At 36.7% G+C, this 23,675-nt stretch overlaps 1 protein-coding gene across 2 annotated transcripts in view; it reads left to right on the top strand.

Moving 5' to 3' along the window:
• Window positions 1–23,675, top strand: part of WDR17 (WD repeat domain 17) — a 41,619-nt gene extending 17,944 nt beyond the window's left edge. For both annotated transcript variants that reach the window (XM_075500295.1, XM_075500294.1), the window contains 17 exons: window positions 2,309–2,511; window positions 2,651–2,800; window positions 2,911–3,041; window positions 4,785–4,910; window positions 6,746–6,901; window positions 7,175–7,239; window positions 7,703–7,835; window positions 9,351–9,439; window positions 11,206–11,305; window positions 12,486–12,625; window positions 16,086–16,197; window positions 16,928–17,069; window positions 17,158–17,260; window positions 18,145–18,246; window positions 20,615–20,710; window positions 20,899–21,082; window positions 22,799–23,675. In XM_075500295.1, the coding sequence (XP_075356410.1) occupies window positions 2,309–2,511; window positions 2,651–2,800; window positions 2,911–3,041; window positions 4,785–4,910; window positions 6,746–6,901; window positions 7,175–7,239; window positions 7,703–7,835; window positions 9,351–9,439; window positions 11,206–11,305; window positions 12,486–12,625; window positions 16,086–16,197; window positions 16,928–17,069; window positions 17,158–17,260; window positions 18,145–18,246; window positions 20,615–20,710; window positions 20,899–21,082; window positions 22,799–22,918 (2,152 nt within the window). In that variant the 3' untranslated portion in view covers window positions 22,919–23,675. The remainder of the gene's footprint in view (window positions 1–2,308; window positions 2,512–2,650; window positions 2,801–2,910; window positions 3,042–4,784; window positions 4,911–6,745; window positions 6,902–7,174; window positions 7,240–7,702; window positions 7,836–9,350; window positions 9,440–11,205; window positions 11,306–12,485; window positions 12,626–16,085; window positions 16,198–16,927; window positions 17,070–17,157; window positions 17,261–18,144; window positions 18,247–20,614; window positions 20,711–20,898; window positions 21,083–22,798) is intronic.

The raw sequence follows: 23,675 nt of genomic DNA, 5'->3' as shown, positions 1-23,675 counted from the left end.
CTTGGTAACACTCCTGTTCATAGTCAAACTCAGAACTATTTCAGATGACCTGCTTAGCACCTAGGCCTATATGGTACATAGGAACAGTATGCAAGGGTCACACATGAGCACATAGTGCTGTAGTACAATATTTATGTAGATATATAAAATGGCCTTCCAACTTGTGGATTCTACTTTGTGACGCAAGGTCCATCAAATGGCCCCTTTGCAGCACTGGAGAAACTAATAGGTGCCTTTGCTGCCATGAGTGAGCTTTGGTAACATATTTGATAGTGTAATAAAATTTAGCCAGAATTACAATGATCTCTTCAAGAAACTGAACTTTTAACTTCCTAATTCTGTAGTCTGCTCAATTAGCTGTACCCAGCGATAGCAACTACTGAAAATAAAAGGAAATGTTGGAAACTTGCTTGGTTAAAAGGGAAGAAAAAATAGTGAGAAAGCTGGTATGAATTCTTCCTCATTACTTGTCTAATTGTGGTGGAGTTTCACAATTTAAGACAGTGCGGTGGGCACTTCCACCATGTGACACATGCCACGTTCAAAGGAGAGAAGGGGATAGAATAGAATAGACTATTTCAGTTGGAAGGGGCCTGCAACGATCATCTAGTCCAACTGCTTGACCACTTCAGGGCTGATCAAAAGTTAAAGTATGTTATTAAGGGCAATTGTCCAAATGCTTCTTAAACACTGACAGGCTTGGGGCATTGACCACCTCTCTAGGAAGCCTGTTGCAGTGTTTGACCACCTTCTCGGTAAAGAAATGCCTCCTAATGTCCAGTCTAAACCTCCTCTGGCACAGCTTTGAACCATTCCCACGCATGCTATCACTGGGTACCAGGGAGAAGAGATCAGCACCTCCCTCTCCACTTCCCCTCCTCAGGAAGCTGTAGAGAGCAATAAGGTTGCCCCTCAGCCTCCTTTTCTCCAGACTAGACAAACCCAAACCTGCTCCTCATAGAACATGCCTTCCAGCCCTTTTGCCAGCTTTGTTGCCTTCTTCTGGGTACATTCAAGGACCTTAACATCCTTCTTGAATTGTGGGGCCCAGAACTGCACGCAGTACTCAAGGTGAGGAGGCATCAACGCTGAATACAGGGGGATAATCACCTCATTTGACCGGCTGGTTACACTGTGTTTGCACCCCAGGATGCAGTTTGCCTTCTTTGCTGCCAGGGCACACTGCTGATTCACATTGAGCCTGCTGTCAACCAGCACCCCCAGATCCCTTTCTGCAGGGCTGCTCTCCAGCCACTCTTCTCCCAGTTTATACTTGTACCTGGTGTTACTCTGTCCCAGGTGCAGAATCCGGCATTTGGACTTGTTAGATTTCATCCCATTAATCATTGCCCAATGCTCCAAGCTATCTAGATCCCTCTACAAGGCCTCTTGTCCCTTGAGAGTCAACAGCACCTCTCAGTTTGGTATCATCACCAAATTGCTAGTAACGCATTCAACTCCTGCATCTAGATCATTGATAAATATATTGAACAGAACTGGCCCTAGAATTGAACACCACTGGTGACAGGTTGCCAGCTAGATGTAGCCCCATTCACTACAACCCTTTGAGCCCTGCCATTCAGCCAGTTCTTCACCCAGTGCACCGTGAACTTGCTCGTCTCGCAGCTGGAGAACTTGTCCAGAAGGATGCTGTGAGGGACAGTATCAAAAGCCTTACTAAAATCCAGAAAAATTACATCTACTGTCTTCCCTTCATCCACTAAGCAGGTGACCTTAGCATAGAAGGATATCAAATTAGTTAAACAGGGTCCCTTTGTGAACCCATGTTGACTGTGCCTGATGATTTCATTACTCTTTAAATGCCTTTCAATAGTATGATCTTCTCCATAATTTTTCCAGGAACTGAGGTTAGACTAACAGATCCGTAGTTTTCTGGGTCTGTTAGAGGCCTGTTAAAGCCATAGGAAACATAAATCTTACAGTTTTGCTGTTTTTCTTTCATTTTTTCCCCTTGAGAGTCCTAACAGACAAATTTATTACACATGCGGGAATCTGGGCAAACTTCTTTTTTGTCACTGACATGTAAGATAATGGTGCATGTGAGATTTTGAAAGGCTATGCAGTGGATGGAATAGTTTTTTACTCTGATGAACTGTCTTTGGTGTATTTTGTACCCCATCGTAAACATGAAGGGCATTGATTCCAACCTCTCCTATTACAACTTCTATAAACATATTGCAAATAAATATTCCGATAAGTTTGAAGCTTAGAATATTGCTGAAGAAGAGAGATAATAATATTTTAGTAGGTGATTTGATGGACATAGGTCTTTTTTATCCTGTTTCAGTACTGTTCGAATATGGGATTATACACAGGATGCTTGTATAAATGTTCTTAGTGGACATACAGCTCCAGTACGGGGACTGATGTGGAATCCTGAAATTCCTTACCTTCTGATATCTGGCAGTTGGGACTATACAATTCGAGTCTGGGACACAAGAGATGGAACATGTTTGGACACAGTTTACGATCATGGTGCAGATGTATACGGTAATATTTTAAAATTTTGTTTTATTTCTGTATTGAAATGCATTTTTAAATATTTTAAAATTTATAAAATAATTTAATCAAACTGGTTATTAGATAAACTTAATTATTTGAATACGTTTTAAAATGTCCTCTCTACTAGGATTAACATGCCATCCTAGTCGTCCATTTACTATGGCATCTTGCTCTCGTGACTCCACTGTGAGACTCTGGTCATTGACACCTCTTATAAACCCTCTACAAATAAATATCTTAGCAGATAGATGTTGGGATGAGATTATCGGTAATACAGGTAAGTAAATTGTATATACCGTTGTTTTAATTTTCTGTATGTTACTATACTTTTTTTTTCTTTTTTCTTGGTTTTTTTAATTTTCATGTATAAATCTTTGTGTGTGTTAGATCGTGCTGTGGAATCTGGTGCTCCTCCTTTGCTGTGTGGTAAAGTTTCCAGGGATATTAAACAAGAAGTGGAAAAATTGACAGGAAATCCTCGAGGAAAAAAACTAAGGTGGTTTTCAGAATGTTTTTCAGTAAGTATTCTGCAAACTTAAGGATGTTACCAGTGTGCGTGACTTTCTCTTCTGAAGTCAATGTCCAAAACTGAAATTTCTTTTTTCTCTACCATTTTTTTTCTCTCTTTCTTAAAGGGAGCTCAGAAAATATGCAGAAATCAATTCTGTCTCTTAACCGTTCTGCGTGTAAAAATGTCTATGACTGAATTGTTTGTCAGTTGTGAACACCAATTTTTCACAAAGTGAAATAGGTGGCATAATTTAATTTTCCATAGGAAAAGTTTGATTTGACAAGAATTTTCTATCTAAGAAAATGAAAAGATGTGCGTTAGAAAACTGCATTGGAGTTTTTAATTTTAATCCATCAAAGGGACACCCTCATTACAAATAAGGTTTGAACTGCCCAAGTGTCTGCGCAAAAACTGCTGTAGGAGCTGTAGATCTGGATGACCCATGCCCCAGTATCCATCTCTTGCCTTTGCTCCACTGCACAGTAATATTTCCTATAAATCACTGCAACCTCTCTGTGCAATTGAGTGCTTACCTGCATAGGAGCTGAACTTGAGGTAGAACGAGGACAAAAATGACCTGGAACTACAGCTTCTGTCAAGCGCTGCTGTAATTTAAGTCTATACACTGATCTACAACGACCTAGTTCAACCAAAATATTTGTTTTGATTTCTAGCTAAATTGAAGTGTACGATTTAGAAATGCTGAAACAATCTTCCTCAATTACAAATCTTGAAATTTCCTGGTTTATTAAAAATATATTTTTATGGAATTCCTTGTTGTACAGAAGTTACACATTTTGATGTCCCATGTTGATTAGAGAGTAAAACTGTTATAAGAATATTAGAATCTTCTAAGAACAAAAACTTTTTTTTATCAGCTGTGTTCAGTGCTTTTTGCGTCCAGAAAATAAAGTGTTGTGCTTAAACTATGGGGAGTCAAGTAAGAGCTTTAAGGGACTGAAAAAAGAGGAATAGTCTCTTTTTTTTTTCCTAGTAGGATCTTCTGCTTTTTACCAGCTCAGAAATAATTGGACTTCTAAACTTGTAATCCTGTTATTCTTAGAAAAGCTCCTTCAGCTCAAAGGTTTAATGATTATTTTTTTAAGCTTTTAATTACTCACTCTCTTCTAGACCTCACTGAATGTTAAACCATTGTCCTAGTTCTACAGGATTGATTCAAATGTTAGACCAGTAAAAATGCTTAAAATTTATTAAAAAAAAAAAAAAATAGCCTTGATGCCTGCAAGATTTTGTGCATATACAGTTACACCATATGTGTCTATTTTAAGATTTAATATTAACATAGTAAACTGGATTGTGGCAGTTGTGTCTTGAAGTTGTTTTTTACCTGGCCCACACCTTTGCTTTACAGAAAACGGTAAACAAGTACTGGGGCAGCTCCTGCATCCCAGCAGCTGAATGTTGGTTTATGCCAGCAGTAACCACCAGATAGCTTGTATTCCTTTGGGAGCAAAAGGGAAAACTCTAATGGCAAGCCCTCAACTATGTCCACACATAACCAAATACTTACATTCATGGATCTTGCTGTATCTTCACAGCCTTCAAGAAGACTGAAGGAGTTGTAGTATCTTGAACTAATTCGTGTCTTCATACTAAAGCTTCTAACATTGAAATGGTCTGAAATTGTATTTCTTGGAATTGACTGACAAATGCTTTTCAATGTCTTTAAGTTTAATTTCTCTCTTGAGCATTACTGTAATACAACTCTTTTCTTCCCTAACAATTTTAGCCTCCAGGAGGCAGCAAAAACTTATGGGATTTAGTTGCTGTAATAAAAGGACAGGATGACAGTTTGCTTCCACAAAACTACTGCAAAGGAATTATGCATATGAAACATCTCATTAGATTTAGAATGGTAAGTGAAGCATAAACGATATGTGAAAATGGTTGTTAATCCATTATAGTATTTCACTCTTTAAAAATAACGTTTAGTGCTTTACAAAAGGGTCACAATTTATTTCATGTCCAAAGATATTTGTGCAATATCAGTTCTCTGTGTTAGAACAATAGCATCTAGCTAAGTCTGCATGACTTCATGCATACTCAGTGTTAAAAAGCTAGGTTACAGTTACTAACTAGAAAAGTTTTCAAAATAATGAAAAGAAATTGCAAAGCAAGCATCACTACAGCTTGAGCTATGAAGTGAGTTTGTCTTCCCTATTACATATACTGTACTTTTATATGCAGTAAAGTTAAATTATTTGGTTGTATAAACATAAAGTTTGTAGTTTTGTTCAGATGCAGGGACAGGGGAATTCATGTCTGAAAATGGAGGACAGTCAGCAGAAATATGCTCTGTAGCTGTCTGGAAGAAGGAGTGGAAAAACAAGAACCTGTCATTAATACAGATACGCATCTGAAGAGTGACTCAGACATGAATGCGAAATTCAAGTATTAGGCCACAAATTTATTAGTAGCTGCATATATGAATATGCAACCAGATGTACAATTTGTGCAGAATACGGGGATACACGGTTCTGTCAGGGACTTCTTAGGGATACTAAAGAATCCCATACTCTAATGACAGGATTGGAAGTAGAGGAAATGTATCTATTGGTATGGATCAGGAAATGCATAACTCCCCACTTGCCACCCCCAGGGCTAAATACCTGCCAGGTGTCACCTGTTGTTTCCTGTTGCAGGCTGTCTTTTTTGCAAAATCACAGACTCTTTTTAAGAGTGTCTTATATACCTTATGACTCTTAAGTGATGGAAGTTTTTTATTGCTGATGTTAACTGTAATAATAGCAGCTGCTTTGCTAATACTATGAAGCTCTGTGTGTGTGTGTCCATGTGTCCAAAAACTAGTTTTCTCAGCCAGTTAGCCTGAGAAGAAGAAATTAATTCTTGACTCAGCAGCTGCCATTGGTCTCTACATTGCAGTTTACTTTTGTGAAGAATTTCAAAGTTCATTCTTCATCTTCCATATATGGTACTGTAAAGCCATGAATAGCCAAACGCCATCTCATGTGCATTGATGATAGAGAGTTAGACCGAGAATTCTTGAAATGTGAAGTGAAGCTCCTTTTGCCTTTTTTTTTTTTAATGTTAAACGCGATCCTGTTGCAGCTTGTTTCTCAAACTGCCAGATGGAGAAATTTAGTCCTATCTCTTCAACTAATATAAAGATTGCAGTGATTGGGAATATAAATCATTTATTGGTCATAAGGTTAATACGGTATGACAAATCAGGACACAGGTTGAGCCTACTGTCTTTATTCTTTCTTTATTCGGACATCATTATAATGGTAATAAGTACGATTTCCAGCTCTGTATGGTTTATGTTCACAAATATTTTTTTGAAATTTCAAAAATATCAAGATTTTTACGATGGACGTCTGGGTGAATTACTATTACATATGAGAAGATGATTGAGAATAAAAAAAAATATAAAAGAGATTAAAGGAAGATATTCAAGGAAAATGTATGCGTGCAACAAAACACTAACACAGTTACTTTAACAATATAAATGGTTTACTGTCATCTCATTGTAAGCTCTTCTAATTAGTTCACTGTAATCTCATTGTAATCCTTTCCAATTAGCCTTTTCTCCAAAGGATTTTTTTCTTAAATGATAACCTTTATATTCCATTGTAATGTTTGACACTAGTTCATTCTTAAGAAAACATGTTTTCATCACAGAAAGCTGTACTTTTTTTAACTTATTTTAACTTTTTTTTTTCCTCTCAGTCCAAGGCACAAGAACTGACAACAGTAAAAATGTCCAAATTTGGAGGTGGTATTGGTGCACCAAGCAAAGAGGAGAGGCTTAAAGAAGCTGCAGAAATACATTTACGATTAGGACAAATTCAGCGATATTGTGAACTAATGGTAGAACTTGGAGAGGTAAAATATCAGAACATTATTGAAGAACAATAAAATATGAAGGTTTCTGAAAACCAGCTGCCCTAGCAAAGATGGGGTAGCAAAAAACCAGAAAAGAGTAATCTTGCTCCAATTATATTATTTTTAACATATGCAGTGTAATGCATAGCTTATTCCTTATTTAACCTCTTGACAAATTTATTTTTGGAATGGAAGAAACATGAAACTAGTTAAAAATACAGCTGTTTCTCAAAACAAAATGATCAGGTTAAATGTATTGCTGCTTTCTTCTAGTGGGACAAAGCGCTCTCAGTTGCACCTGGTGTATCAATGAAATATTGGAGGAAGTTAATGCAAAGGTAAGGTAATAAAAATATGATGCTGAATTGTAGCTTCTGCCCATAAAAAGACACAGACGAGTAGGAAGGATGGATGCTAATATCAGTTGTACTTGGGTTTTGTTACAGCATTCTAGTGATGTTACTTTTTGTTCAGTAAGCTTTGGGATGGAACTGTGGAGGATTTCAATAACAATTTTGTGTACAGGAATCAATTTAAAGGGTTGAGCATAAATTGCAAGTTTAACTGGAAACTCTTCAGTGCAGTATCTGCAGTTTGCAAGTCTTCTGAGGTCTGGAAAGGCAGATGGGTTTCAGTGAACTTTATATGGCTTCATCTAATACCTATACCATAGAGTTTATACCTATCTAATACCTATACCATATAATCTAATACCTATACCATAAAATACCTATACCATAAGTTTAGTGATCAATTATATATGTAGATCTTTTGTGTTTGTTTATTCATTTGTTTAATTAGGAGAGCTGATCAGTTAATTCAGGAAGAAAATGACGATGTCATTCCATACTGTATAGCTGTCGGAGACGTGAAGAAACTAGTTTCTTTCTTTACTTCAAGAGGCCAGCTTAAAGAGGCTCTGCTTGTTGCACAGGTATTATTACATAGAACAGTATGGGAGATGTATTTAGCTATTTGTTTCTAACTCTGAAGATGACAAGCATATTTAAAAGGCTATCTCTGTTCACTTTTGCAAAACAGCTAAATAATGATACCCTACTCTTTTACTTTCATTTTGTATTGACCAGTTTTTATGCTGAAATCATGAAAAGGTATCTCATGCTTACAGATTTTAGGCCTGATTCTTCTAAATTGCAATCAAATGCCCATAATGAAAACTGATGTATTCATTTTTGGTTGAAGTAGAAAATTAACGTGATTTTCAGCAGTCAGTATTGCCCTTAACATCTAAGACATGTAGGATTTCTCTTGCATTTCTACTGAGGTCTTGGTTGTACTACTTCCTATAGAATCTTTGGGTGAAATCACTCAGTTGCAGTAGTAATCAATATAGGAAATCAAACTTTTAAATTAATGCAAAAAACAGTACAAGGGATTACCAAAAGCACGTGTGTCCCTTCTCCTTCCTAATATAAACACAAGTTAAAGGGTGCACAAAACATGCAAGACTGATACTCTGTTTCACTCTTTCTCACCATTCCTTTATTCTTTTTGAGTAATTTCTGCATACTTAATATAGTTTGTTCAATAAACTACAAGATTTGTCACTGGTACGTTCTGTCATGCCTACCGATCCTTGAATGTTCAATTGCCTCAGAGATAAGAACTTTAATAATGCATGTGAATTTGTCCTTTAGAAATAGTCTATCTGTATGCTGTTGTTGTTGTTCTAATAGTAGCTGACTAGAGCACAGAACGGAACTTTGAGGTATACTTAAATTTAACAAGTTATAATATTTGAACCTTAAAGCTTTAGAAAGATCTTTATTTTTCTTGTAAGAGAGACATTGCAGGTGTTGCTTTTATTATAATTCATAGAATAGTCTTTGTCTCAAAGGTTTAATCAGATAATATCAAGCAATAAAATACCAGGACTTTCTTTCCCTTTTAACTGAGCCCTGAGTATTAATGTTGTTATGCCAGCTACACCTTAAAGCACATGAAAGAATTTCCTTTTAACCCACACTGATCTCTTCTCATTTAATGTTAGAAATAATTTATTGCCAGGCATGAAAAAGGTTCAGCTTATGCCACTATATAAACCTTTCCAGATTTGCTGGTATGCCTACTGGGAATTATCTATGGACTTCATCCTTCACTCACAGCCACTTGCTCCCTGGGGTGGAAAAATCAAGGTTGTAGCCCTCACTGTCCATTTTAAGCATATTCAAATGCTGGAAAAATCCTGCACAAATACATAGGAAGGAAGAGGTCTCTTGCTTCTGTAGAATTTCTTGTACGGCTGGATAAAACTAGGCTAAGATGTAGCTATGAATAAGTTCATTCGTTTAAACATTTCCTTTGTTATAACTGGGCTTTAGAAGGATTTTTCTAGATCTTAGATTATTTTTGTTGTTGTTGAAAAATCACATTTCATATTCAGTTTGATTGGTGCATTAATTAATCCATTTTTTTTATTCACTTCTAGGCAGCTTGTGAGGGAAATATACAGATGTCACCACTCTCCACAAGTGGATCTTCAAATTCTGGTGGAAACAATACGGATGATTATAATGAGTAAGTTGTTCTAGTTTATATTTACAGCCTCATTTTAGTGCAGAATGTAAAGTCATCAAGGGAGATAAACCTTAGTGGCTTAATTTGGCATGCAATGTAGAATTCGACAACAAAATATTACATCTTGTAGTACTCAGTTGATAGAGTTACTAACTAACTGATGCTACACTGAATAATTCCCCTGTTGTGCCTCCTTCTGGAACCAAATGGATTTTTCATATGTATGTATTATAATTATACTTTTCATTTGCTTGATATGTAAGGACGGGATGTCATCCAGGGGGACCTGGACAAGCTGGAGAAGTGGGGCCTGTGTGAACCTCATGAGGTTCAACAAGGCCAAGTGCAGGGTCCTACACCTGGGTCGGGGCAATCCTTGGTTCCAATACAGGCTGGGGGATGATGTGATCAAGAGCAGCCCTGCAGAAAAGGACTTGGGGGTACTGGTGGATGAAAAGCTGGACATGAGCCAACAATGTGCACTCACAGCCCAGAAAGCCAACCATATCCTGGGCTGCATCAGAAGAAGCGTGGCCAGCAGGTTGAGAGAGGTGATTCTGCCCCTCTGCTCTGCTCTGGTGAGACCCCACCTGGAGTACTGCGTCCAGCTCTGGAGCCCTCCGCACAAGAAGGACATGGAGCTGTTGGAGCGAGTCCAGAGGAGGGCCACGAAAATGATCCGAGGGCTGGGCACCTCTTGTACGAGGACAGGCTGAGAGAGTTGGGGTTGTTAAGCCTGGAGAAGAGAAGGCTGCAGGGAGACCTTATAGCAGCCTCCCAGTACTCAAAGGGGGCCTACAGGAGAGATGAGGACAGACTTTTTAGCAAGGCCTGTTGTGACAGGACAAGGAGCAATGGTTTTAAACTACGGGAGGGTAGATTTAGACTGGATTTAAGAAAGACATTTTTTACAATGAGGGTGGTGAGGCACTGGAACAGGCTGCCCAGAGAGGTAGTGGAGGCCCCATCCCTGGAAACATTCCAGGTCAGGTTGGATGGGGCTCTGAGCAACCTGATCTAGTTGAAGATGTCCCTGCTCTTGCAGGGGGCTTGGACTAGATGACCTGTAAAGGTCCCTTCCAATCCAAAGCATTCTATGATTCTATGATATTTAAGGTGCATTCCTATGCATTTAAATATGTGTAAATATGTAGCATATTAACTTAGAACTTGTGGTAAGTAGAGTAAGATTTAGCATTAACAAGTATCTGCGAGACCCTGTGTTTTATGCATCTTCTCCTCCTGAAGCTTCACTGTTTATCATCAGTTAAGTTTCTGACAATGTACACTAATGGCCATATTTTCATTGTATGTGCCCATAAAAGAAACCGTGCATCTCTCCTTGTTTAGAACAGTGCTCAAAAATCTAAATTATGTTATCAAGTTATATGTGTAGTAACAAAAGCAGCTTGGAGGCTGAGTACTTACTTGTTTACATGTGCCGTTTTTGAACAATTAGAGAGATATTTATGCAGAGTTCACAGAATGAATATCCAAATATTTGATTTTTTTCTTCTGTCAACCTGAAGAGACATTTCCATACTGATGGAGATTTTGGGAAACTGACCCACCTGAATATGCACCAACATAAGTAGTGGATGAAGCTCAAACTGATTGCATCTTGAAAGCTAGTGGTGTCATTATTTGTAAGTCAAATATAGAAATTTTAGGGTACAGAAGCAAATGTGGTGACTTGTACATAAATTAAAAGCCAAAGAACTCCAACCTTTAAGTGACCTTGCAGAATTCATGTTTTGTTCTTGCAGGCTCCTGCACAAGGTCAGTAAAGAACTGGCGGAATGGTATTTCCAGGATGGCCATGCGGTACTTGCAGCATGTTGCCATCTAGCTGTTGAAAATATAGAGGTAATTTTTTTTTCTCTTTAACTATGGAAAGGCCAACATTGACTTCCTTTTTACATCTCCACATTAACTGTTTTTTAAAATGTATGTACCACATTCTAAAATGTATTACTTATATTTGGTATTTGTTTTGTATATATTTATAGAGAGAGTTTGATCCTTACAATATTGAAGTTAGTTGAAAAACTCCCCTGATTCTGTTAAATTCAAGATTTCCCTCATGCACAGAAAGTAGTATGTTATTATTTAATTGTATTTTCATATATACAGTATCTTGTTATATTAGAAAATATAAGGTACCTAAGTACCGTACATATACATGTAAGTATTACTGTTTACTGGTTTTGGTGACTCAAAAGACCCATTCAGAACTGGAACTTTATTGTGCTACAAAAGATGCAATCTCTGCCTTGAAGAATTTGCAGTCTAAATGGGGAGGAAATAGGAAAAAAAACCTCTAGCCCTCAGGACAAAAATAGGGCTGACATGTAGGAAACATTTTATTTGATTTTCATTTTGTTCATAGTTTTACAAACAAAATTTTGTTTCTTTTCTTCATTCTCTCTGGATTTTGTTGTTGCGGACCCAACAGGTTGTTCTTCCTCTATCCCCCAAAATGAGTAAAAGTCCATTTTAATGAGCTGTTCAGAGAGAAAGCAATAATCAGTTAATGCCTGTATTTCAAAATAGACATATTACAAGTTGTTGTGTAGTCTCTTACTGTTTAATATTCTGCTATACCATCAGCATCTCCAGTTGCCCAGACAGGGTAAGAACAGGAGAGTCCTTCCTGGTTTGTTTTTGGGGGGTTGGGTTTGTTTGGTTTTTTTTTTGAGTCTCCTTTCATCAAAAGAGAGGGGAAATATGTACTCTGAAAGCTAGTGTCCTTAAGACTACCAGGAATTCCTATCATGCTTTTTATGTATGATGTGTAATCTGTGTGGTTGAATAAAGGAAGATTCTGCTAAAGGAAATCTATTTGGTTATTTAAAAACTGATTAACACATGGTGCACAATTATTTACTCATTCAAGAGACCCAAATTATATATAAAGTTGCTTTAATTAATGCATATTTTGTCCTTCTGTAAAAAGCAGTCTCATAAATGAATGTCATATGCTCAACATGGTGAATCCCCAAAAATGCTTGTGTCCCTTAATGATATAATTTTTTCATTGAGCAAGCTTGCGATGGCAAACCTGATTCGTGGAAATGAACTGGAGTTGGCAATCAGTGTGGGTACTGTCTTAGGAGAAAGTGCAGCACAAGCAACACATTATGCCCTAGAATTACTAGCAAGAAAATGTATGACAGTAACAACATGGTAAGAATTTCTTAATCCACAGAAGATTTTATTCCCCGCCCCCACCCCCCACCCCCCGACAAAATGATAAAGGTGTTTCATTCTGAAACTTTTATAGACACCAAACCACCATGGGTAGGTAGAATAAGAATTGCTGTATTAGACCTTTGAAGCACAGGGCATGCAAATGTTCTGCTTTAATCTCAAAATACATTATGTGTGCATTGTAAATGAGAGAAGAGTCATTGTCAAACAGAGTATGAAACCCGCTGAAAAAAATCTAAATACTTGGGCAATAGGTAGCATAGTAAGTCCTAGTCTGTACTGAGTAAAAATGACTGCTTCAGACAAAGTAAGGCTAGAATTGAATTATAAAGTCAAAAGGAACAGAAGCTTAAGTAGGATCTGTGAAATGATTTTTAAGTACTTGAAAAATATAAAAATCTAAGAGGCTGAGGAATTATTTTATATTGGTATTGGGAATACAGGACAGCTGACAAGATTTAAGGATGAAACAGGATTACTATTTAATTCTGCAGGAGTAGATCATTTCTCTGTTGCATATAGGGGAAACTTTATCTCTGCTAAATTTTTTCCTCCTTGTAGTGGTTTTACGTTGATGGATACAGTTTTGGTCTGTTTTTGTCTACCAGTGAAAAGCAGAAAATCTTCCTAAGGTATATTTGGCAGCTGTACAGGTGTTTCGGAATTAACGTTTCATAGAAAAGTGCAATACCCATTTAAGCACAATTAAGTATCAGTTTTCCTGCTGCAGTTGCTATTTGCTTAAGCATCTAGAGGTAGCCTGAGAGAAACATAATGGAACTCCTCTCTATAGAGCATTTAGCCTGCCTTAGGCAATGAAGCATTGTAGAAAAATAGAAAATAAGAAATGGATGACTTGCTGCTTTAGTTTTGCAATGATTTAGCATGTCTGCATTGCACCAGTTCTAACAGGGTTGTTTTGGCAGCTCCATCTGCAGCTTTTAAAGTCTCTGAAGCTCTTTCTCTGATCTCCCTGCCTTCATTGTGAAGACTGAATTTTATGTAGCCTCTAATAAGAAGCATTGGACGTGGAGTTAAGACAAACTGTATATTTTTTTCCAGTTCCGTAACAAAAACTTGTTCTGATCTCAGTGGTGTAACCGGTACTTATAATAGTATGGCATTTACATGTATGTACATAAAACTTCTGCAAACTTATGGCATGTGTACACTGAAGTCTTCATGGGTATACGTGATAAAATTTTAAATTGGTGTACTACATATTGCCCAAGTATACATCTGGATTTGTCAGTGGGTTTCATATGCTATACCGATTACAGCTACACCTATTACAGCTACACTCTGCAATCCTGGATTCTGATTTGCAGCCATTACAGCATATTTTTCTGTTTTGTAGGAAAAGGTCAGAGATACCTAAATCTCTTCATATTTTGTAATAAAGAGATACTGGCACAACACAGTACCCCTTGGTCCACTGCATGTATAAAATCATGTATGGGGAAGCTGGAGTTCAAGGGCCTCTGATATTTGAAGGGCTCCCTTTTTGTTTTTACTGGTTGTTATGCTTAGGGATATCCATCAATTGGAAACATTTTGTTGTAGAGACACAATTAATTGCAGACACCTCAAGGAATACTGAAAGGACCTTGATGGGTTAGTAATGAAATCAGTTATTGGAATGTTTTTTGGGTTTTGGTTGGTTTGGGTTTTTTGTTTTGTTTGGGTTTTTTTGGTTTTGGGGTTTTTTTAGAAGTGCTCTAAAATATAAAATCCAAACTAAAGTCAAAACTAAACATTCATGCCCTTCCCCATCTTTCCAAATATACAGCCTTGGGAAAATGTGTGAACGCCATTTCCATTTTATTTGTGTTTGGCACCTAAATACTGTTAAAAGCAACCTTCTGCTATTCAGAAGGCCAGTGGAATTTTACTTGAGATACTGAATTCTGCATATGCAGACTCAGCCACCTGATTTTGTTCTTTATACTGACTGTGTTTTCAGCTTGATTCTTAAAAATCATTCCCAGTAACGTGATTTGTAGGCCATTACATGAGGCTTCTTTGAATTTTTTTAAATAAACATTTGATTTCAGTTTTTTGGCTGAGCAATTTCTAATCACTTTAAATAAATCTTTCAATTGGCTATGAAGATGAGTACGTGTGAGTAACTGATCTTGAAAATAGTTTAAGAACTTGTGAAATATACATCTTCTGAAAGAGCCTTTCTGTATCTTGGAAAAGTGGCTATTGCATGGTAATTGTATACAGATTTTCCAAAGGCCTTTTGGCATTAGCTTCTTTAGGTTGTCAAAAGGCATTGGAAAGATATTTTTTTGTTGTTGTTAAACAAAGTCAGTTAACTTGACCCTTAGCTTTGCTGTTGTAGTTTAATTATTTTCTATTAGATTTTTTCCTCTGTAAAATAAGAATACAAAACAAAGTTTTGTTCATTACTGTTTCAATATCTTCCTTTTAGCTTTCCATCACTTGGATACAGGTATTTTGCTTGTTTATAGAAAGAGATATTTGAAAAGCGTGTGACTTTACTAATGCTAAAAATAAGCTTAAACTAAGTGTTCTAATTTTTTAATTGTGATCAATACTTGTAAGTGGGATAGAAAGCAGTTGCAAATATTAGACAGTAGCTTACTCGAACATTTTTAAGCCAAGGACTGCATTCTGAAAATCCAGGGGAACTCAGTAGGAGTTTTTGCCTTACACAGGGGCAAGTCAGTCTTGTGGGTCACAGGAGAAATGATGTCTGCATGAACAGTCATAGAGCAACCAGAATAACCAGTTATTAAAAGCTCAATAGAATAATTGTTTCAAAATAATGTATTAATATTTACATGTATTCCCTCCAGCTGCTTGTTGTGTTAAGGAGGGGGTAACAAATGGTAAAAAGTTAGGAATATTTCAGAAATGTCAGTTTGCTAAAACACAATTTTCCTTTCAGAAGGATGAAAATAGGTATCACATTCTTTCCTTGTGTAATCTCTCTTTTGTAATGTCACGGAAGCACTAGCCATTCTGGATGACGGAGAGGTGCTTTATGCTGATGTCATGGAGCTCTAGAAGCCTGGAATTTTGAGAATGGTTTCATGACACAGAGCCACATTAACATCTCTCCTTCTTTCAAATTGGATAGGTCCTACTCTCCCTTCCCATCCCCGCCCACATATTCTTCCATCTGACTTTGAGGTGGTTCTGGTGCTTGAGGATTGCACAGCTGTTTAATGCAACCAACTAAAGCAACAGAAAATTAACATGTGACTTCCCAAAAGAGATGAATAGATTAAGCCTCATTTATTGCACCAAAATAGTCTTAGGGACTGAGGTTGCTTCTGTTCTTCTCTGGAAATCATTTTTTTTTTCAGTAAACTCTTCTTTATAAAAGGAATGTAAAAGAGAAAACAGAGTTTCCTCCTGTTAGAAACCATCAAGAGTAACTACATGTCATCTTTTGTTTGTGCAGGGATTTAGCAGCTGATCTTCTTATGATGATTCCTGATAATAAACTGCAGTTAGTAAAACTATGTGCTTTTTATCCTGGATGCATAGCAGAAATAAATGACCTGCATGAAAAGGTACAACGACAAAGAATTTATCTGAATGCTAACAAGAAGTTATGTATTGATTTGTTTACTAATTTCAGAAAATATAAGGCCAAATAAATCTGTAGGATGAATTTGTGACTAATAGTCTTATATGTTACATATCCTTTTTTGCTCTCTTAGTCTTCATTTAACTTTTTCAGTATTGCACAAGAAGAACTTTAGTTCTTTAATTCTACTCTGTGTGTAGTCTTTCCATGACACAGATTACTTCCTGAAGTAGCTTATTATCTTCAGGATTATCTGTCGGTATGATATATAACCTCCTCATTGCTGAAGCGCAGCCTAATAATGTCTTGGCAGATCAGCTTTCTGTACTATCCTGAATTGTTTTGCATCTTATGTCTGTAACCTGCTGAAATCCCCTCTTTCCTCTTCAGCAGCAGAAGGGTCTGCTCCACTAACTCCCTTAACGTTCAACTCGGACTGTACATCTATTAAGCACTAGTAAAAAGTTCACAAAAACATTAACAATGGAAACTGATACTGCTTAAATTAAAATTACAGAACCTTCTGCTCCTGTGTTGTTCTTTGGTCTAGATGGCTTTCTTAATGTGCATTATATGCAGGTATGTCCTTCAAACAATGACTCTTCTGTCAGAGAGAGTTTGCTCTTGTTATGTGCAAACTTCAGTATTTCTCTGCATCTTAGAGAATTGTTTGAACATTACAAGACTTCTTTGGCAAAATCGTTGTTTTACAGTGTAATCTTCCTGATGTAGAAGAATGTATGCGATTGGCAGAGACAATTCAGGCAGATGGGGATATATTTGAGACTATAAAGTACTACCTGTTAAGCACAGAACCTGAAAAGGCTCTCCCTATTGGCATTCAGTATGTGAAAGGTAGGTACTTGGATGAAGAAACCTTTTAAAGCACAAGTCATTTGTATAGCTTGCCTCTTGAGATATTTTTGTTTCTATTTTTCAACAGAACAACTCTGTGGCTCAGATTGGACTTTAGATTCAGTCTGTCCGTATCTTGATCTTCTAAGTTACATACGCACTGAACGATTAGTGTTGCATAAATGTAGTGAGTGAGTATATTTTCTTTACTTATAAAAGTGGAAGTTTCATTAAAGGAAACTTTTGTAATTAAAAAAATATAGGTGCACACTGTTAGTATCATTTTATGTTTACCGGAAGAGGGGTACAGAAAAATTACAACAAGCAGGCTAGTTCCCAATCTAGAGAATAGAATGTGGAATTTTCCTAAATTTTCAAGGTTTAGCAAGAAGAAAAAGGATACTTTACTGCTTCTTTCTCTGTGGGGCATTTACAATGTGTGAATCAATGTTGGTCTTATTTGAAGAGTGTCACTTTGATCAACTCTGGTTTCAGTTTCCTGAAGAAAAAGAGCAGTAATACCACACATAATATGGGTTTTTATGTCAAAGTGTTAAGGAAATTTGAGCTGTCACTCTCAGAATTAACTCTAAAATAGTTGGATAGCTGTGGTTCACCTTTATGACAGATGGTTGAAGCCAGGCCTGGGTGCCTGCACAGGTGTACATGTGAAGAACTAAAAGGAGCAAAAAGCTTAACTCTTATCTATGACCTGTGGGGAGACTTGGCAAAACTGAAGTCCACACTAATATGTGGGGCAATTTTATTTACATTTACAGATTTTTTTTCACATTAAGAGGTCCGAGTGAAATTGTTTTTGTAATTTTACATGATTGTGCGTAATAACTGTGTTGTACATGCTATTTAAAATTTAGTAATTGAGATCAATATAAGGCAGATGGAGTCTGTTTCAACAATGACATCACACGGATAGTAAGCATAATCAGCAAACATATATGCTCCACGAAAGATGGATGGATAAATTAGGTTTTTAAATTATAATTTGAATATTAGTTTGCTTAATTCTTTTGCAAATGCTTGTTACTGTTCATGATTAATACTTGTCCATTTGTAGATTTCGGAATGAGTTGCTGATTTTGTGTGGTTACATTGGTGCTTTACTTGCTATCAGAAGACAGTACAATAGCATTGTACCTGCACTTTATGAGTATACAAGGTAATATTATGTTTTCAGTAACACTAAGAAATGTCAGTCCTTAAGTCCTTATTATGATGTATGCCATACATTGTCTCCACTTCTGCCCCCCCCCCCCCCCCCCCCCCCCCCCCCAAAATCTGAGTTCCCAGATCTGTTATAAATTTATAAGGGTATACCCATGCCTGCATATAGAACCTTCTTTATGTGTTACACACGTATAAGTTTCTGAGGTAATGCAACAAGTTGTGAATCCAGGATATCAGTCAAACTCTTAGTTCTGTAAGAAAAACAATTTTTAGAAGTAGATGAGTATTCAGCATTACCTCCATGCATGATTATATGTTGACAGTAACAGTTCTAATTTTGTATCTATGTGTAGACCATTTGCCAAGACTTGCTCAGTAGCAACAAGGACAAGCTTTGAATTTGCAGTTCATAACTGGGCACTAGCTTTATTCCCACCAAGAAACCTGGCTTGATCTTCTGTTACTCAGTGAGCTAATATTCCCAGGCTTTAATACGCTTGACCTGGCCTGCTTGATCTGACCTGGCCTGGTCCTGCCAGCTTGGCCCAGCTCAACCCCAACCAGTTGCCTGACTTGACCTGACCTGACTGGGCCCACCTGACTAGACTTGACTGACTTGAACCAGCTCAGCCTGACCCAATTGACCTGACCTCACTCGCTTCACATGACCCGACTTGGCCCATGTGACATGACTGGACTTGGCTTGACTTGACATGACCCACTTGACTTGACCAGACTGGGCTTGACCCAGCCCAGTCCAGCTTGGCCCAACACACTTGACCCTACTCAACCTGAGCCACTTGATTTCACTTGGTACACTTGACCTGACCCCACTTGGACTTGAACCGACCAACTTGGACTTGAAAGGAGAAAGATTGAGATCAATAAGATCTTTAAGATCAATAAAATCTCTAGCTTACCTGGTAAATAAAATAGGCTTACATACAGTACTCTAGTATTCCTTCCTCAGAGTATTACCATCATTGTTTAGTCTTCCTGTCTGGTTTGGTAACGATACTACTGTCCAGCAGACTAATTTCCATTTCTCCCTCACAATTTGGGACTGTCAAATCCTTTTGGTTTTGTTACCTGACTTGCTGGGTAGCAAGGCCAGCTCCAAGATGTCAATAATTTCATAGTGCAAGCTGCGTTGGCATTGTTCTAGTTATTGCTCCACTAGCTGCTGTAACTGACCACTGTAGCTTTGCTAACAAGTTCAGCTCATTTATCTCTTCATCGAGAATAAATGTTGCATAAACGTTGTCCACTCCTTTCACAACTTACTGGAATTGTGAGCTTTCCTACACCTCCTGATATTTTATCAGAATTGCCTACCAAGGATAATCAAACATAAATTTAACATGTCTTAGATCTGTGTGTTTGCCCCTTTTCTTCGACTCCTCTCCGCTAGATGTCTTGACAGCACTCCTTTCCTCTTAGCCATCCTCATGTCTGAAACTTGGTGAGAAGATAGGGAAAAGGGAAAAAGGACTGGTTTTTTTTTTCTTTTCTGAGCCACCAGACTTATGTATGGAAAACAATAAGATTAAATATAAGCTTTTACAGAAGGGCTATTCTGATATGGAAATTAATAGACTGGTAACAAGCTGACTCAATTTGTGATACTTTGGCTGTCAGGCTTTAAGTTTTCCTGGGATTTAAAGAACCACAGAACAATACTGTTCTAAATTTTTTCTCAGATTGCCCAATATTTTCAGGATTCATAGATTTTTAGATTCCAGCCCATCTTAAAGTGGGCACTTAAATGCTTAAGATGGACATTTTTAAGGCATCTCAACACAAATGGAAGTCTGCTGAATTACGTCAGGTAATAACTGTCCCTTGTATTATATTTTGATAAATTAAAAATGCATCCACTGCAAGGGTTTTGAAACTGTTTTCCACAAGTAATCAGGTGAAACAAGGCTGTCCCAGAGCATGTATTGAACCATGTTACTCTAACTGTATTTTTATCATATCAACTATATATAGGCAAAATGGGCCCTTAATTTTAGTAAAATTGTCATTAAGAAATAAGAATGCATATAGCCTTAAAATATAGAATAGCTTCAAAGGAAAAAAAAATAGAGATAATTAAAGACAAGAAAGATTAAATAAGGTGTAAATAGGGATCATTAAAACCAAACTTAAATGAAAAGATGTACTTTTATATCTAGTAATTTAATATTTCTAAGGTTCAATATAGTGATTATCAGGAAGGATCAATTTATTTCCATAAAGTTATTTCCATATCCAATCAAAAATAGTTTTATTTTACTACTGTCTGTCTTGTTCTTCTTTTAAGAAAATATTCATTGTTAGAATTAATTTGGACTTTAATTATTTGCATTCCTTTTCAGTCAGCTTTTAAAAAGACGGGAAGTATCTGTACCGTTGAAAATTGAACAGCTTTCTGAGGAACTAGATGCGTGGAGAGCTTGTACTCAATTAAACAAGTAGGTAGAAAAATATACAATTACCATGAATGAGACTATTAGTATTCAAATGTTTAGTTGTAAATACAGTATTTATTTCCTTTGTAAAATCTGAATATGAATGTAAAAAAATGAGTACTTTTTGCGGCTATAAATTTCTAACACAAATTAAGATGTATAGTTGAAAAACAAGTGTCTTTTGTTCATAGGCCTACCGATGAATTACCATGCACCCCGCCATCTGAATCGCAGAGAATGGTGTATTCAGTACTCGTATCACGAATACAAGAGGAGCCTCTGAAAGGAATGGTTGGGCCAGACTACGTCACTGGATCAAATCTTCCTAGTCATTCAGATGTTCACATCTCTTGTTTGACAGGGCTAAGGATACAGGTATGGTTTCAGAGGGCTGAGGTGTTCTTTCTCAGGGATAGCATTGACTAGTTGTGAGGTTGCCATAAACCTAAGGTAGCTCCCATCATTTGGGAGGAAAAATGTTTTCCCTGTTGTCACAGTAGCAGAAGTTAAAGAGGACAAGTGCTGACATCTGCTATATAAGAGAAGCTATATAAAGAAGAATTGTCCAATCAAATAATTGCCCAGTTTCCCAATCCAAAACTTTTTAATTTCCATGTGAAAGACAGATTTCCTTTGCCAGATGTTCTGTCTAAAGTCCATGTAACTTATTGCCTACTACTTCACCACAGCTTGAATAAAAACCAGGGAATTATTTATCTTCAACCACATACTAACATTATTCTGTTGTTAATATTTATAATTATGGAAATGCATACTATAAAACTTGTAATTCATTATTAATTAAAGCCAGATATTAGAAGACTAAATATTCAAATGTATTTATTCATCACTCTGATAGAGCTTTATGATCAAAACATACTAGTCCTTATAACAGCTCTTTGGTATATGTTGTTATTTCCATAAAGGGAAAATTGACAGAGCCTGGAAACACTACTCTCAGGCTCCTGCCTCCAGACAGTGCCTCAGTGTGAATTTACTCTCTTATATGAGGCTGAGTCTGTTTCCTCTGTCCATTGCAAGATGCCAGCTGAAAGCGTAACAGGGTTGTTCAGGGATTAAGAGGGATAGTTTTGCATCAGAAATTGGAGATTGCAAAATGCTAGCGGGATTTTTGAGGTAAACAAAATTCACAACTGCACACCATCAAGTCTAAAAAAACTCTCTGCCAACACTTCCACATTAGACCAATGGTCTCTGCCTATGGTTATGCAACATTTGCTAACAGCCACGTAAAGCTGCCCTTGTTAGAATCCATTCAACAAGAATAGCAAATATGGTGTCACCAGCTTGTCATCTACAATATCCTTATTTCTGGATTAGTGAACATTAGGAGTCATTGCTTTAGGCATGCAGATCAGCTCACAAACCACTTAGTTAATACTAAGGTATAGTAGCCTAATTGCGTGAGTTTACAAGTTTTAAGTAGAAAGTTTGGAGAGCATAACACTTTAAGAAGGCACTTAAACTGAATTGCAGCTTTGAGACCATATTTTGTCAAATGAAGAAATTTGCAAGTAGCTCTTCTTCCATTAGGTAAATTAGTATTTTGTCCTTTTCATAGTGAACACTTGAAATTATTCTGTAGACTGCACGTAGACTCCATGCTTTCAAACAATTCATGGAGGCATTATATTGGGGGGTTTTGTAGATGGGGAAACACAAAGATCAGCACAGATAATGACAGATGCAATGAAATATGCACAGTATTCTGAAGGAAAAAAACCTTGTTACCTCAGTTTCTAATTCAGGCTAAATTTAACTCTGGAATAATTGACAAACATACATAAAATACCACAATTATTAAAAATCAAACTAAAAACTTAAGAATTATGAAATGTTGGGTCTCCAGATTTTGGAACATAACAAGTTCACTCAATGTATAATGTGTAACTATTATCAAAGCTTTAAGTTCGTGGGGTACAATTTTTGCACAAACATAGATGATTGTTGTAAATCAGGTTTTCATGTTGTTCTTTGATAAAACAAAATGTGCTTTCTGCTGTGGTAGCCTTTACACAATACACGTGTACTTTCTTTTTCTTTCCCTCCGCAAACATCTTTGTTGTACAGGGTCCAGTGTTCTTCCTTGAAGATGGAAAATCTGCTGTTTCACTGAATGATGCTTTGATGTGGGCCAAAGTGAATCCGTTTTCACCACTCGGAACAGGAATACGACTTAACCCATTTTGATGAGGTGTTTTCCTCTGTACTTTGTAGTGCTTAAAATAACACTCTGGGGGTTAATACTGATTTAACCTTGATTGTCAAAGGACAGAAAGATGGCAGTTGACTCCTCCTGAAGGGCAATTACTTGGACTTTGAAAATTGTAAAATGAGAACAAGAAAAGGATTTCTATACAAATGTTTGTTGATAATCCAAAGAAAAAGTTATTTGAGAATCCAAAGAAAAAAAAAAGTCCTAACTTCATAGACAGTCATGTCTTTTTTTAAATAAGAATAGTGTTGTCAGACAATACAGACATATTTCAGTCAACTCTGTGTAAACAGATGCCTTGTAAAGGAAGTAAGCAACTATCTGCACATTATCAAAATATTGATAACAAACTGTGAAATCCATAAACACACTTTCAAATACATAATAATACTACGACTTTATTGATAGCCACTGGAACCTGGTTTTAGAATGACTGGAATCCTGCGGCTGTTTCACACATTGTGTCGCCCTTTTTAATTTTAACTAATTTTTACACACAGGATTCTATAGCAAAAGTAAAATTTAAAAAGTTATTTTTTTCATCCATTAGTTATTGTGCTTTAATAGCAGTACAAAGAATTTTCCTAATGTTTTGTTTAGATAGTTTTAAATATCTAGATTATAAAATTCTATTTTCTAATAAGTTCATCTTTGGCAACTGTCCCCCTTATACTTTCACTGGAAGCTAAAATGTATTTATAAAACTTTTTTTAAAAAAAAAAACAAAGGGTT

Source organism: Mycteria americana, chromosome 4 (genome assembly GCF_035582795.1).
Source record: "Mycteria americana isolate JAX WOST 10 ecotype Jacksonville Zoo and Gardens chromosome 4, USCA_MyAme_1.0, whole genome shotgun sequence".
NCBI classification, from domain to species: domain Eukaryota; kingdom Metazoa; phylum Chordata; class Aves; order Ciconiiformes; family Ciconiidae; genus Mycteria; species Mycteria americana.
This window is presented reverse-complemented; position numbering and strand designations above follow the sequence as displayed.